Raw genomic sequence first — 15,324 nt, 5'->3', positions numbered from 1 at the left:
TGGCCATGTCTAGGTTGCTGTCACATTCAAGTCAAAGAATGGGAACTTATCCTGGTCTTCTATCAGGATGACCCAAGGACCAATATAATGTTGTACCATGGTCTGATGACATCAAATCCTGACCGAGTTTATTGCAACTACTTTTGTCAACATGACCAACTTAGAGGGGAAGCAAAGACAATGATATGTTACTTACCCAGAGAGACACCAACACATTGTTCAGACAGACTCCTTGAAAGTGTTCGATCTTCATGTCTTGTGCTATCGTTATTGGATTCAGTCAAATGGTGACTGGAGAGACGCTTCTCCCGGCTGTTCTTGCGCTTGATTTTGAATTCTCTCGCGGCTGCTCTATTCCCATTTACAACCGCGTAACTCGTAGCCTGTAGTTTGAATTGTGCCTCGTAAGCATGTCTCTTCGCTGATCCCATTTTTCTGGGATCCTTAGCCAAACAAATGTTGTTTAGTTAGTACAGTTTACCTACCGGAGGCATGGCAGAGGTAAGCGTACGTACCATACGCGGCTTTACGTAATGTTCTCTAATTGGTTTATCGCTGCCAGCGTACGTAGTGTACGAAGAGAGTCTGATCTTTTTGGTTTTTACATCGTCATAGTCCACAATATTCTGTGGGGCTTGAAAAATCAGTGAAATTGCTCGAAAATGCCTGGCAGTCTAGGGGTTACCTGCTCAGGAAACGGCTGGCAGTGAATGAGTTAAAAGGTACCAGGATGAAAACCACACTGCTCTTCCTGAATCTGAGATTGGACTTCCCGTCGGACCCTCATCTCCAGAACCCTCTAATAGACCTTATCAGGGAGGCTGGGGCATGTGATCCCCATGCAGTTGGAACGCACCTTCCGGTCCCCTTCCTAAAAGGGGGCACCACCACCCCTGTCTACCAGTCTCGAGGCACTGTCCCCAGTGTCCATGCGATGTTGCACAGGCGTGTCAGACAAGACAGCCCACAACATCCATCCTTTAAGAAGACCAGGCAGATCTCATCCACCCTTGGGGCTCTTCCACCGATGAGCTTTATAATCACCTCGACTCCAGAGATGGGAGCGCCCACCTCAGAGTCCCCAGACGCTACTTCCTCAAAGGAAGGCATGTCTCTGGAATTGAGGAGGTCTTTGACGTATTTGGCCCACCGACTAACAATGTCACAAGTTGAGGTCAGCAGCACCCCGTCCCCACTATACACGGTGTTGACAGTGCACGGGCTCTCCCTCCTGAGACGCCTGATGGTGGAACAGAATGTCCTCGAAGACATCCGGAAGTTGTTCTCCATGGCTTTACCGAACTCCTCCCAAGCTCCAGTTTTTGCCATCACTCACCGCTGGTGTCTGGAATTTCTGCCACGACAGGCACTGAACACCTACCGGCCACAGCTCGGTTCAGCTACCTCAACAATGGAGGCGCGGAACATTGTCCACGTAGACTCAATGTCCCTCACCTCCCCTGGGACTTGGGCGAAGTTCTGTCGGAGGTTGGAGTTGAAACCCCTTCTGACAGCAGACTCTCCAGACGTCCCCAGCAGACCCTCACGATACATTTTGGGTCTGCCCGGTCGGACCGGCATCTTCCGTGGGCAACTCCAGAGTGGAAAAGAGTGCAACCCCTCTCAAGAAGACTGGTACCGCGGCCTAAGATGTGTGTTGAGGCGAGCCGACTATATCTAGTCGGAATTTCTCTACTTCGCACACCACCTCAGGCTTTTTGCCTGCCAGAGAGGTGACGTTCCACATCCGTAGAGCTAGCTTCTGTAGCCAGGGATCAGACAGCCAAGGTCCCTGCCTACGGCGGCCCCCCAGCTCACACTGCCCCCGGCCCCCTTGATCCCTCCCACAGGTGGTGAGCCCATGGGAAGGGGGAGCCACATTGCCTCTTTGGGCCGTGCCCGGCTGGCCCCCGTGGCTGCAGGCCGGGCACCAGGCGCTCGCCATAAAGCCCCACCTCCAGGTATTTCACTTTGAGTTTGAAAAGAAAAATGCAGACACCGGTTTTTATTTTAAAAGCTCAATATTCATTGTTCATTCGTGGTTCTCAGTCGGAAAAGGGTGGCGCGTCCTCTCCGGGTCGGGGATGAGATCCTGCCCCAAGTGGAGGAGTTCAAGTGTCTCGGGGTCTTGTTCACGAGTGAGGGAAGAATGGAACGGGAGATCGACAGGCGGATCGGTGCAGCGTCTGCAGTGATGCGGACTTTGTATCGGTCCGTTGTGGTAAAGAAGGAGCTAAGCCGGAAAGGCAAAGCTCTCAATTTACCGGTTGATCTACGTTCCTACCCTCACCTATGGTCAGGAGCTGTGGGTCGTGACCGAAAGAACAAGATCCCGGATACCAGCGGCCGAAATGAGTTTCCTCCGCAGGGTGTCCGGGGCTCTCCCTTAGAGAGAGGGTGAGAAGCTCGGTCATCCGGGAGGATCTCAGAGTAGAGCCGCTGCTCCTCCACATTGAGAGGAGCCAGATGAGGTGGCTGGGGCATATGATTTGGATGCCTCCCGGACGCCTCCCTGGTGAGGTGCTCCGGGCACGTCCCACCGGGAGGAAACCCCGGGGACGACCCAGGACACGCTGGAGAGACTTCGTCTTTCGGCGGGCCTGGGAACGCTTCGGGATCCCCTGGAAGTGGCTGGGGAGAGGGAAGTCTGGGTGTCCCTGCTAAAGCTACTGCCCCCGCGACCAGACCTCGGAAAAGCGGTAGAAAATGGATGGATGGACAGATGTAATATTAATTTTTCTTGATTTTCTGTAAAATAATTAAAGACTTGATACATTTTCTTGATGTTTTAATTGGGAATATAATGTGCAGTGTTTCCAATGCCTGCGAATGGCTGGCGACCAGTTCAGGGTGTACCTCGCCTCTCTCCCGAAGATAGATAGGCGTGATAGGCATCAGCAGGCCCGCGACCCTAGTGAGGATAAGCGGTAAAGAAAATGGGTGAATGGTGTTCCCAAGGCCTTTAAATTAAAAGTTTAAATTTAAATAATAAGGGTTTTCAACTTTACGGAGACAAATTCCTCGTGTGTTTTTGGACATACTTGGCAAATAAAGATGATTCTGATTCTGATGTTTTTAGACTGCTATTATTTTGAGCACAACTGTATATCTCAAGATGCTACACCTTTTCTCCTCCCTGTAGGGTTAGTTTGGACCCTAAAGCCCAGAAGTTGGTTGGGGCACTGCGGTATTTTCTGTCACAGTTTAGCCTAAAATACAGAAAAGGCAGTCTTACAGATGAAAACCCAGCAGAGGCCCTGAAGATGCCCTTGGCACAGTAAGTCTACATTTATGTTTGTATAGTTTCCTTGTTTGTTCTCATTTTATCATTATCAATAACATATATATATATATATATATAATACATTTCACTTCAGATGTAAGGTGTCAGAAGTTGCGATTCAACAAACGTATTTAGGCAGCGGTGATGTACCCTATAGTGTTGTAGAGCAGTTTATTATTCATGTTACTTAAAATGTTGTTATTATTACTGTTCATAAAAATCATGATCAATTATTATTGTTAGCACATCTGCCTCACAGTTCTGAGGACCTGGGTTCAAATCCGGTCTCGCCTGTGTGGAGTTTGCATGTTTTCTCCAGGTACTCCGGTTTCCTCCCACATCCCAAAAACATGCTCGGTAGGTTAATTGTCGACTCTAAATTGCCCGTAGGTGTGAATGGTTGTTTGTTTATATTTGACTGGCGACCAGTTCCGGTTGTACCCCGCGTCTCGACCGAAGATAGCTGGGATAGGCTTCAGCACGCCCGCAACCCTAGCGGTTTGGATTATGGATGGATGGATTTTTCTTCTGATTGTGTGGATGCTGAACAGATATTAGTATTATTCAGTTTCTTAAAATAATGCTTTGAATTGTTTTTTTCTCGTGGTTTTATCTTCTCTAGCATCACTATGTTGTATAGTATTTGATTATCATCTTGAGTGAAACTCTCACATAGGCTGATGTCAAAGCTAACACTAGCAGACATGAATGTCCTGCTATTCCGCTGCGATTCAGAAGAACAAGAGGATGGTGGAGGCTGTTACAATATTCCAGGATGGGGAACCTTCAAATATGCAGGCCTACAAGGTAAGCTATATATTGGAGTACAGTGGATCCCTGCATATTCGCGATTCGGCATCTGCTGATTCACCGATAAGCAGATCTTTTCCGATTTATTTGTTTTCATTGCAATTATAATAGTTGTCTATTAGTCACAGATTTTCGCTATTCGCAAATAGCGGGGGTGCATTTTCGCTATCCCAGCAGGGCTTGGTCCTCATCTCCCGAGATAAGTGAAATTCTGCGAGTAATTGACGGCCATACATGGTTTTGTAATCGCATACAGATACCACAAGATCTGTTTTTACTAATAAACCCGTTACTGTTTAGTTGTAGTGTATCCAATAGAACCAAATTAAACGTCTGTTTGCTTGCATACATTATGGAACGATAGTCTGTGGAACAAATCTGTCTGCAACTAGAAATATGTAGTTTTGGTGCAACTTACACTTGTGCAAGTGAAAACCAAAGTAGTATTATTTTAGTGTGTTGTGGTGGAATGTAAATAGAATATGAATCTTCATTAGTCCCGCAATGGGCAAATCCCATATCTAGCAGTACCTGATTGTGAATATTGTGGTTGTGTCTATGCAGGTCTAATGTCAGTTTTGGCTGATATTCGTGCCAACAATGACCTAGGCCATCCGGTGTGTTCTAACCTCAGACAAGGCGACTGGCTAATGGACTATATCTCCAATAGACTCGTACATAGAGAAGGACCTCTGGCACAGGTAAAGCTTCAACAGCCTTAAAAGGGCTTCATATATGCATGAACATGAGCAACTAAGAAAACTAATCGAAATGTGACCTGTGTCATGGAAAGATCTTCATTATTTGTCTTCAGGTTGGACAATGGCTGGAGGCCATGTTCACTTATCTGAAGCACATCCCACGCTATCTCATTCCCTCTTACTTTGATGCAATCCTTGTATCAACTTTCACCACAGCTCTGGATGCAACTTACAAACTCATGTCAAGGTAGTTGTTTTGTAATTATGCAACTTACAACACAATCCTTTTCATGTGATGATGAAGCAAATTAAAAAAACAACCTCAAGACTAAGTAAATATTCCGTGTATAATTTTTGTTCAGTTTCGTTCAGAGTGGCTCAAGCTTTGTGCGACACTTGGCATTGGGTTCTCTTCAGATGTGTGGAGTCGGACGCTTCCCCACTCTTCCTCCTCTTTCGATCCAAATTGAGAATGTTCCGTATTGCATCAGCCCAATAACTGGCCAGAAGGAGCAGTGCTGTGTGACAGCGGCTGCAGGTCACCAAACAACTAAAGCATGAAAGAAAATGTGGAATTATATAAACTTCAGTAATTTTGTGGCCCCTTGCGATTCGTACTGATTCAAATCTGTTGTTTTAGGGCTTCCCCATTTCTGTACTGGAATTTTCCGTTGCTGGGGCAGAGACACTTTTATTGCTCTCAGAGGACTGATGCTGCTGACTGGGAGACACACCGAAGCCCGGTACGCATTTGTGTCTGCGTGCGTGTGTGATTCTTGCATGTCATGAGATTATTTTCTGGTCAGATCCAGTAATTGAACAATAAATGAGCCCTTCTCCTGTGTCCTTAGAAACATCATCTTGGCCTTCGCAGGGACATTACGTCATGGTTTGATCCCAAACCTGCTGGGAGAGGGTCGCTTCGCCAGATACAATTGCCGTGATGCTGTATGGTGGTGGCTGCAGTGCCTCCAGGTAGGAGGAAAGTGGAATGTGCATAGAAAGGCATACTGCAGAGGTTAGGGTTGAAGGGATTTCAATACAAAAATAGACTGTCTCAAAAGACCTTAGCATACATTGTTTTGTAACCGAGAATCAAAACTCTAAAGACCCAAGAGACCCAACAATTGCTTCATGATTTGAATACAGGAGGTAGCCAAGTACACGCCCAATTTGGTTTGAATGGCAAATCGCAAAGAGCAAAAGGGGTTCCAAAAAAATAAACATTCCATCCTTTGCCTTGATTTATGCTTATTAAACTTTTTTCTCAGTAGGCTTACATTGAGTTGGAGATTATATGAATTTTGGAATTTATTTATTTTATCCTGATCAATTATTTCATTTCTTAAGCAAAGCAAATATATTTATATAGCGCATTTCATACACAAGGTAACTCAATGTAGTTTACATGGTTAAAAACAAAAAAAACAACCATTTAAAACAAAGAGAAAAATAAAAATACAATTAAAAAGCATGAGAGCGTTTTTAACCTGGATTTAAAAACATTCTCCGTTTGGGCTGACGTCACTTCTGTTGGCAATTTATTCAATTTGCTCAACGTTATCTCAAAGCCAGGAAGCCAACTAGCATTGCTGCAGCTATTTGTTTCTATTTTTGTCCACTTCGGGACTTGTACCGTAAACCTCTGTGTCCGAAGCCAAAGTCCTTTACAGATGAGCTACTCCTGCCCTTTAGTTTTATACAAATCTTTAAGAATATGTATCTGAGAAATCAGACAAGTTGAACAGAGCCTCTCTGCATCTCACTTTTTTTTGCCTAATATCATGTGGGTCATTTTCATATAATTTGATCCGTAATGGTAAAGACATGGCAAACTTTCACCGTTAGGTGTCTAAAATGAAGTTCATGATTTGCTATATGTTTGATGACTGAAGATGCTCGTTGCATTTTTGGATTTATAGGACCTTTCTCCAATTACTATGCCTTTTCCATGAAAGCTAGCGCATCTTAGTGTCTTCAAAGTTCCTTTTTGTGGTTATTTTACAAACGGTCCTTCTTTGTCACTGAAGCCGTCTTTACCGTTAATGCCTGATGAGAGAGCCTTATTATGGTAATTCACCAGAGGTATCTGTGAGCTGAGGTGTCAGGATGAGGCAGCCAAGTGTTGGTATTTCCCATATATGAATGAATATGTTTGAATTTGTGAAAGTGTCAGAAGTGTTACATGTCTTTACCATTATTACTATTGTATAAAGACAAGTGTAATGGGTTTCATGAGTAGTTAGGACTATTTATGCACTTGTATCTGCAGAGTTTCAAGGGTAACACGTAAATGTGCAACTCACAAGATTTTTATTCAGCTTTGTCTTTAGCGTTATGCAGGTTTGTCTTAACCTTTTTGACAGAATTGTATTTCAATGGTCTACCACCATTTGCTCTGTAAATAAGCCTGTAATATGAATGCCCAAAATTTTAAATCCTCAATAACCTTTTGAAGTTAGGACTTTAAGGGTGGCTGTTTCAGTATGGGATTTAACCATATATTGTAAAACCAAGGCTGGCGGCATAAAAAAAAAATTGTAGTAAAGTAAATTGGTAAATTAGAATTTTTTTTGTACGCATCTTGACTTTTATTGATCAAATTTGATGAAAATGACCCATACAATTACTTTTCAGGATTACGTCAGCCATGTTCCCCAAGGGCATTGTATCCTCCAGTCTCCTGTCACACGCATGTACCCAACTGATGATAGTGAGCCCTGTATACCAGCAGAAGTGGTATGTACCTTCATGTATCATCACTTGCCACCTCCCAAAATTACTGTCAAGCCAAAATATTTCAATCTGTAAACTTTCAACCACCAAACAATAAATATCACGGGGAATTATGTATTGACATGTACAGTGTTTGTGTACAGGAGCAGCCTCTGTATGATGTGATCCAAGAGATTCTGCAGCGCCACCTTGAGGGAATTTCCTTCAGAGAGCGAGATGCTGGACCCAAGATAGACATGAACATGAGAGACGAAGGTGTGTGTGTGTGTGTGTGTGTGTGTGTGTCTGCGTCGGCGAGAGAGACAGAGAGATATCTCCGCGCAGGTCTCTGCACTGTCGATCTTAGCGCAGGTCCCTGTATTGTCGTAGTTTTCCAAGATCAAGCATGTTGACTCTGTCATCCTGTTTGCTTGGCATCAAGCAGGTGTCCTGTGATCCTATTCAGTTGGTCTAACGTTAAGAGTTCAACAGACTAGGAGACAGGCCTGGAGTAATTCAGTCCCGTAATGGCAGGTTTCTTGGGGAGTCAGAGGTGTGATGTAGTGTGGTCGCATTGGTGTAGGCTGTTAATGTATTTGTTTGATTCGGGTTGTCAGTGAGGCCGTTTTAGACTCGACTTGAAGGGAAGATCTCCTGTCGTTGGTGATAGCTTGCTGACACCATATTGCCACAGTAATATGCCGAAAACCGGTTCTTCAGCATATCTACATAACTTGGTTAATTTCATTTTTCTTCTGACCTGTACCTGCTTGTACAGGACTTAACAGTTAGCAGTGAACCACATCATTGTAGGATGTGTATTGTGCTAAATCTTAAAAAAATATATATCAATAAAACCTTTAAAATCTAACTCGAATGCATTTTTGTTGTTAACAAATCTTGTTTCAAGGTTTAAAGAAGTCCTGTAATTCCAGTTTTGCTCCATTGGTCCACTTTTTGACAGTTTTTGCCATAGGCTTTGCAGGTTTCTTTCTGTGTACTGGATTAAGGGAGATAAAAAAAAAAAAAAAGTGATTAAACAACCCCAAATCTGCTCAGGGGACAGAGCGATACATTTCTTTCAGGGTAGTGTAGCAGTGATCCAGTGTTATTCTCCCCGGTGGAACAGTCCACATTCTGATTCTATTTTGGAGGCTCACGATGGAGTTTTGCTCTGTCAAACCGCCCATGAATAATGAGTGTATCTGGGTGATTTCGTTCCAGTCCATTTACCTGGCCAGCCGGAGTTTGCAGTGCCACAGTAACCAACATAACAATAACCAAGAGTAACAACAACAATAACCGTTATTGATCGACCAGCGCTTGTCTTCTTTTTGTCATGTAAGCAGATGAGCCAGTATATTTTCTGTCTTTTAACTGTTACAGGAGTGCGTATGGTGAATTGGCTAATGGCTGACTTTGGATTTAGGATGTTTGTCAGCTAGCCTTAGCGGGTGCCTTTTCAGATGAGTGTTCATAGCACTTGTGCTTTTGTTATATTTGTGGATAGACTTGCATTTTTTGCAAGTGTCTGTGCAACTCATTTTATTTTTAGTAAAATATTTGCTTGTTTAGAATGCTGCTTGTTTGCTGCACCGACCAAGCACCAAGCATTTCAGTGAGACGTGTGTTGTTTATGCAAAAACCTGTGACTGGCGATTTACTTGACTTCAAGCTGTCATCGTTATTGCAGAGTGGTAAAGTTGAAGCGTTGGCTTGTCGGTTTAGGTTCGGTTAGGTGATACAGTAGAATTAAAAAAATAAAATAAATAAATAAATAAAAAAATGCTGAATTTGGGGTAAATACAGTATTCGAGAAAAAAGATTGATGACAGTAGGCTACCTGATGTTGAGCAATTCTTCCCCTCTGTAGGTGACTGGCATAGGGTTTTCAAAAAAGCAAGAAAAAAACAAAAGTCATAGAGAGCATTCATTGTAGAGTCGACAGCGGAACCATCTCATTGTGTTCTTCTTCCTTCTAGGTTTCAATGTGGTTATTAACGTGGATCCTGCAACAGGCTTTGTCCATGGAGGAAACCGTTTTAACTGTGGGACCTGGATGGATAAAATGGGAGAGAGTGAGAGAGCAAGAAACAAAGGCATACCTGCTACTCCCAGGTAACACAGAAATATTGATTACATGTGAATTTGCTAAGAAAAAAGGTTATTATTATTATTGGATAAATAGATTAGATAGAATAGATATTATTAGATCAATTCAAATCCAGTGTATTTCCTAGTATCCATACAATCGATTGATTACCTTTTGAAATTATTTAAGATTAATTGACCGTATTTTCTGCACCATAATGCGCACCGGATTGTAAGGTGCAGTCTCAATTACGGGGTCTAGTTCTGTACATAAGGCGCACCGTATTATTCGGCGCATGCTAAAACAAGGTAACGGAAGCAGAACAGTGAGTTTGGTTGAACTTTAAAAAATACACTCCCATTATTTTTTTTATCACTCTTTTGTCACAAATCCATCGAAGTCCTCATCTGTATCTGAATTGAACAGCTCGGCAATTCCGCCATCAAACACGCCGGGTTCCCTCTCGTCATTATCGGAGTCAGTCTCGTTGCCGGTTTTGGCGAAAGCTCGGACAACAGCCTAAGCGGATACCTTAGCCCAGGCATCCGCAATCCATTCACATATGGTGGCGTAACTCGCCCGGCGCTGGCTCCCAGTCTTAGTAAAGGTGGGTTCGCCGTCTCTGATCCATCGCTCCCACGCCGCTCGCAACTTCACTTTGAACGCCCTGTTTACATCAATGTCCAGCGGTTGGAGTTCCCTGGCAGTTGCTGTGCCACGGTAGTCCTTGCGCGGATGGCGAGATGGTGCCGTTTCATAAAACAAACGCACCAAGACGGACCTCCTCGAAAGTGGTCCATCTTCATGTCTTGTGCTATCGTTATTGGATTCAGTCAAATGGTGACTGTAGAGACGCTTCTCCCGGCTGTTCTTGCGCTTGATTTAGAATTCTCTCACAGCTGCTCTATTCCCATTTACAACTGCGGAACTGGTAGCCTGTAGTTTGAATTGTGCCTCGTAAGCATGTCTCTTCGCTGATGCCATTTTCGGGGGTCCTTAGCCAAACGAATTTGTTTAGCTAGTACAGTATACCGACCGGAGGCGGTAAGCGTACATACTGTACGTGGCTTTACGTAATGTTCTCTAATTAGTTTATCGCTGCCAGCGTACGTAGTGTACGTATTACATCCCTATGTCGGTGGGCAATGGTCCGACAGTCAATGAAGCGGAGCGCTTACCAAACTCGCACAACAACATTTTTACAGATTTTGGAACTCAGTGCACACACAAGGCGCACCGGGTTAAAAGGCGCACAGTCGATTTTTGAGAAAATTGAATGATTTTAAGTGCGCCTTATAGTGCGGAAAATACGGGAATTGTGTATATTGAGTACAAAAGTAAACACACGACGACAGCGCTGTGTTAAAAAAGTGCATGACTTTCTACTTTAAACAATATTTCTAGACTTACGAGGGTGAGGGTTGCTGTTATTATTTGCAGGGTTTTTAAGTAATACCTAATTAAGACGCATTTTTCCTGCATTGTGACAGTTGCCGATACTTTCTCCATCAAACTCCATTCCTTTTTTGATTGTCTCTGTCAGCAAGTTCACTCTATTTCTCCCTGCGCGACTTCCACACAGTCCGCCCGTCTTAACTCTGTGCACAGCTGCGGGACGGCGACTTCTAACGTGTTCGTATTGTGGTTGAAGTGTCTTTTGTCTATTTCCTGTGTTCCGGATTTACAAGGGAATGGAAAATGAGCCCAAACGTCAGATTTAAAAAATCTAAGTCGCTCACTTTTCACTGCTGCGATTCTTGCTTCGTCACCATTGTTGCTGTTGCTCGGTCAAGTTCGGCTTCTGCCAATACAACACCGATCACGTGCGAAGCGCTCCCCCCTCCACTGGCTATAAGGTGAATCAAGGATTTGCTGAATTGATATTGAATTACGTCGGGAAAAATTTCAATGCATTGATGAATTGATATTACCTATCCCTATATATTAGTTCTGTCAGAGTTAAAGCGTTAACTCATGATTAATCACCAAAAAATTGGATTAATCATGTATTAACTCGGATTAATGGCACAATTTATTTTGACCACGTGCTCCTTTACCCGAACTGTGGATGGAAATCTGAAATGCGGTACAAGTTTCTATAAGGTCAATGCTTACGCCTCTGCAAAGATGAGCAAGGAGACTCCGAATGATTGGTGTGGTTGCTGAACAATTTTGTTTCAAAATTTACACCGATGGGACTTTTGAAAAAAATAAGGATAATTAGCATATATTGCAGCGCTGAACTCTCTAAGTAAAGCACAAGCAGTTTCAAATACCATTTCAAAGCAAAATGAGACGCGATGTGTGCTATATTTGGCGCATGTGATTAATGCCGATTAATCAAAATGCAAAAGTGTGAGTAATCTGATTTTTTTTTTTTTTTAATTAATCAATAGACAGCCCTGTTATTTATATTTTTGGCAATTGGCCCATTTCCTAAATAAAATGTAGACTCTTACTTTGATTGTATTTCCCTAACTGTCTTTGTTACTCGTTACTACAAAATAAAATCTGAATAAATTGGACGGAATTCCTGAATCACAGTCCTGCCTGTCGTCCTGATGCTACACGGATACCGGTCGGGAGAGCTAATGAAAATGAGATTCTATGTAATCAGGAAGTCTAGATATGGCCACATCGGTAGTGTCTGTTTCTATCTGTCGCTCCTTCCGGCTTGAAGCCAGCAGACACCAGCGGTGTTTGATGGCCAGGGTAAACTTCACTTATGAGTCAAGACAGATCTCCAACTCCACCACTCAAGTGTACTATCCATAAATGCAAATCAGGCGGTTTTTGGCGAAATTCGCTGTTTTGCACTCAAAATAGGCCATTTACGTGAATGGTATAAATCCGCTGAGTTTTTTCGGGGCGGTGGGAGGTCGCCATCGTCACAGGCAGTTTCGTACTCCTTGAAGATTGACAGCTAGAGCCATTCCACACATCCGCCACCCACACACAGATGTAATTGTGATATTGCTCCGCGACGGACTAATATGCGAGCGCATTGGCCTGAGGTTCCGCCTGTGCTCTCGGGACCTGCTTTGGATAAGTCACAGGAGTTGACAAGACCAGAAAAAAAACTTCTCCCGCTTCTGCTGTTAAGAAGTAACGGTACTTTTACTCTGTTTCAATGATCTAAATGTCGCTCGTTACTTTTGTTTATCAATTATTGCTTATTTATCAATCATTTTGTGCGCGAGACTACGACTTCGACTTCCGCATTGGACGCTGTTTGCTCCAATCCAATTTAAGCGCGAGTGACATTTAAGTTCAGTTAAGTTTTGTTTTGTAAATTGTTGTAAAACTGCCAGTTTTGTCTTGATTGTTGTCACATCTCTGTCAGGCCAATTTTACATTATTCGTGCACTGCACAATTTGCATCTCTGTTGTAGACGAATACTGGCCACTCATGTGCTTGATAAGTATCTGCACCATTTGCACAATTGTCACTGTTCCAGATGATCTCACTACTTGTCATTTTAAAGTGCTTAAATTTCTTGAAGTCTCTGCACCATTTGCACAATGGTCACTGTACCAGATTATCGCTCTATTAGTCATTTCAAAGTGCTCAATTGCTCGAGGACTGCATCATTTGCACAATTGTCCAAAAAAAAAAACTATCGACATTACCACATTACTGATAACCTTTCATTGCTCAGTGACTCTCCGTACTGTTTTTGTCTGTGCTGTCAAAAGTATTTTCTTCTTCTTTCAAATGGCGGTCTGTTGTCGTACAAGAGCGGTTCCAACTACTGGAGACAAATACCTTGTGTGTTTTTGACATACTTGGGAAATAAAGATGATTCTGATTCTGATTTCGTTTTGAAGGAGCTGAGGAGGATGTGGGTACTGGGCAGAGGTTGAAGACGTTCACTCGGCGAATGTTCTGATCATGTGTGATTTTATAGAATCCGGATACGGAAGTGGAGTAGTTGCCGGTCCATACTGTTGGAATACTGTCTTTAGATATGATATAGATTAGTTTGCGGCAGGAGCTTCTGTGGATTGAGTGTGGGCAGCGAATAAGTTTTATTTCCGTGATGAGATCCAAAGCAGGCGGCGTGAAGTGGATTAGCCGGTGTAGCTATAGAGGTGTGTCGTGGAAAACCATGGTGGAGATGGGAAAGTCGGCAACTGATGGAGTAGGATGAATATTGCGATGAAAAGTGGAACCAGGTGTTGCCTCATGACCGGAGGAGAGAGATGGTTTGGCCCTGTTTCAATTAACATACCATGCATGTTTTTGGGATGTGGGAGGAAACCGGAGTACCCGGAGATAACCCACGCAGGCAAGGGGAGAACAAGCAAACTCCACACAGGTGAGGCCGGATTTGAACCCAGGTCCTCAGAACTTTGAGGCAGATGTGCGAACCAGTTGGTTACCTTGCCACCCTATTGGTTACGTTAAACTAAAAAAATCAATAAACACCCCTATTTCGAATGTCCCCATTTTTAGAGTTAACAATCGCAAAACGTGAATGAGGACATTGCGGAACTTTACATGATTACTGATGTGAATCAGAGTTACAAATTTGAAATTCTCTATGCAGAGACGGAGCAGCTGTGGAGATAATTGGTCTATGTAAGTCAACCATCCGCTGGATTGTGGCGCTACGTGTCAAAGGACTGTTTCCTTATGATGGAGCCAAAGTACACAGAAATGGTACCAACACACAAATTACAAATAAATATTTAGATTTGTTGCCCATTTGTGTTTGTTTTGATTGGATGATGTTAGCTTGTTTTTCACTGTTGTATTGATGGTTTTTCTATAATTTTAACATAATTTTTCCATAATTGTGACATGATAGTGGTCAAGTAAGTCCACACTGAAGGCCCAGGTACAAAATGCACAGCCCACCACTGGTTTACAGAAACATACTTCATTTAAAAAAATAAAAAAAAAACTGTTGTGACTCTTCTACTGATTTAGCACCAGAACCATAAGTCTGTGTTTCCTTTCTGCCATCTTCGTATTCTATTCAATATTATATTTATATAGCACCACATCATAACAGACGCTGTAGACTGTATGTTCATATAAGCAGGTGCAGAACCACACTCATCACTTATTAAGAGATGAACTGAGAGAGGAAGGGGGGGGGGGGAGAACTTCAGCTGGGACAGGGAAACCGTGTGTACCACACCAACTCTACCAGCAACAACAATGTTATTGTTGACCATCAGCACAAAAGGTGTTAGTAGCACTATTACTGGGAGGGGCCAACGTCCGACCCTCGCATACGGTGCTCTGTTTAATGCCGACTCCTGCATCAATCAACGTTCTTCCCTCAAGATTAAAGTTTCAACTTTATTTGTACCATACTTCATTATACAGGTACAAGTATTCATGCCCCTTGAACTTTGTCACATTTTGTGACCTTACAATCACAAACTTGAATGTATTTTGTTGAGATTTCATGTAATAGACCAACACAAAGTAGCACATAATTGTGAAGTGATCTGCATTTGTATTCAGCCTCCTGTAATCTCAAACCCCTAAATACAATCAAGTGCCTTCTGAAGTCACCTAATTAGAAAATAGAGTCCACCTCTGTGTAATTTGTTTATACATACTGTAAATACACCTGTGACTGCCTCAGTGGTTTGCTAGAGAACACTAGAGAACAAGTTCATCATGTAGACCAAGGAACTCACCAGACAGGTTAGGGATAAAGTTGTTTACAGCAGGGTTTAGTTATTTAAAAAAAAAAAAAAAAAGT

At 43.0% G+C, this 15,324-nt stretch overlaps 1 protein-coding gene across 9 annotated transcripts in view; it reads left to right on the top strand.

Moving 5' to 3' along the window:
• The window catches only part of agla (amylo-alpha-1, 6-glucosidase, 4-alpha-glucanotransferase a), a 66,505-nt gene that overhangs the window by 44,556 nt on the left and 6,625 nt on the right, over positions 1-15,324 (top strand). For 7 of the 9 annotated variants that reach the window (XR_009791971.1, XM_061798793.1, XM_061798790.1 and 4 more), the window contains exons 20-30: positions 3,143-3,277; positions 3,960-4,090; positions 4,658-4,794; positions 4,887-5,041; positions 5,157-5,332; positions 5,435-5,537; positions 5,646-5,769; positions 7,432-7,533; positions 7,674-7,785; positions 9,492-9,627; positions 14,152-14,264. Coding sequence is in view for 8 of the 9 variants with exons in the window: in XM_061798793.1 (XP_061654777.1) it covers positions 3,143-3,277; positions 3,960-4,090; positions 4,658-4,794; positions 4,887-5,041; positions 5,157-5,332; positions 5,435-5,537; positions 5,646-5,769; positions 7,432-7,533; positions 7,674-7,785; positions 9,492-9,627; positions 14,152-14,264 (1,424 nt within the window). In the remaining variant the exon portion in view is untranslated. The remainder of the gene's footprint in view (positions 1-3,142; positions 3,278-3,959; positions 4,091-4,657; positions 4,795-4,886; positions 5,042-5,156; positions 5,333-5,434; positions 5,538-5,645; positions 5,770-7,431; positions 7,534-7,673; positions 7,786-9,491; positions 9,628-14,151; positions 14,265-15,324) is intronic. The other 2 variants (XM_061798795.1, XM_061798796.1) reach the window with 1 other exon arrangement.

Source organism: Phyllopteryx taeniolatus, chromosome 14 (genome assembly GCF_024500385.1).
Source record: "Phyllopteryx taeniolatus isolate TA_2022b chromosome 14, UOR_Ptae_1.2, whole genome shotgun sequence".
Classification (NCBI taxonomy): domain Eukaryota; kingdom Metazoa; phylum Chordata; class Actinopteri; order Syngnathiformes; family Syngnathidae; genus Phyllopteryx; species Phyllopteryx taeniolatus.
This window is presented reverse-complemented; position numbering and strand designations above follow the sequence as displayed.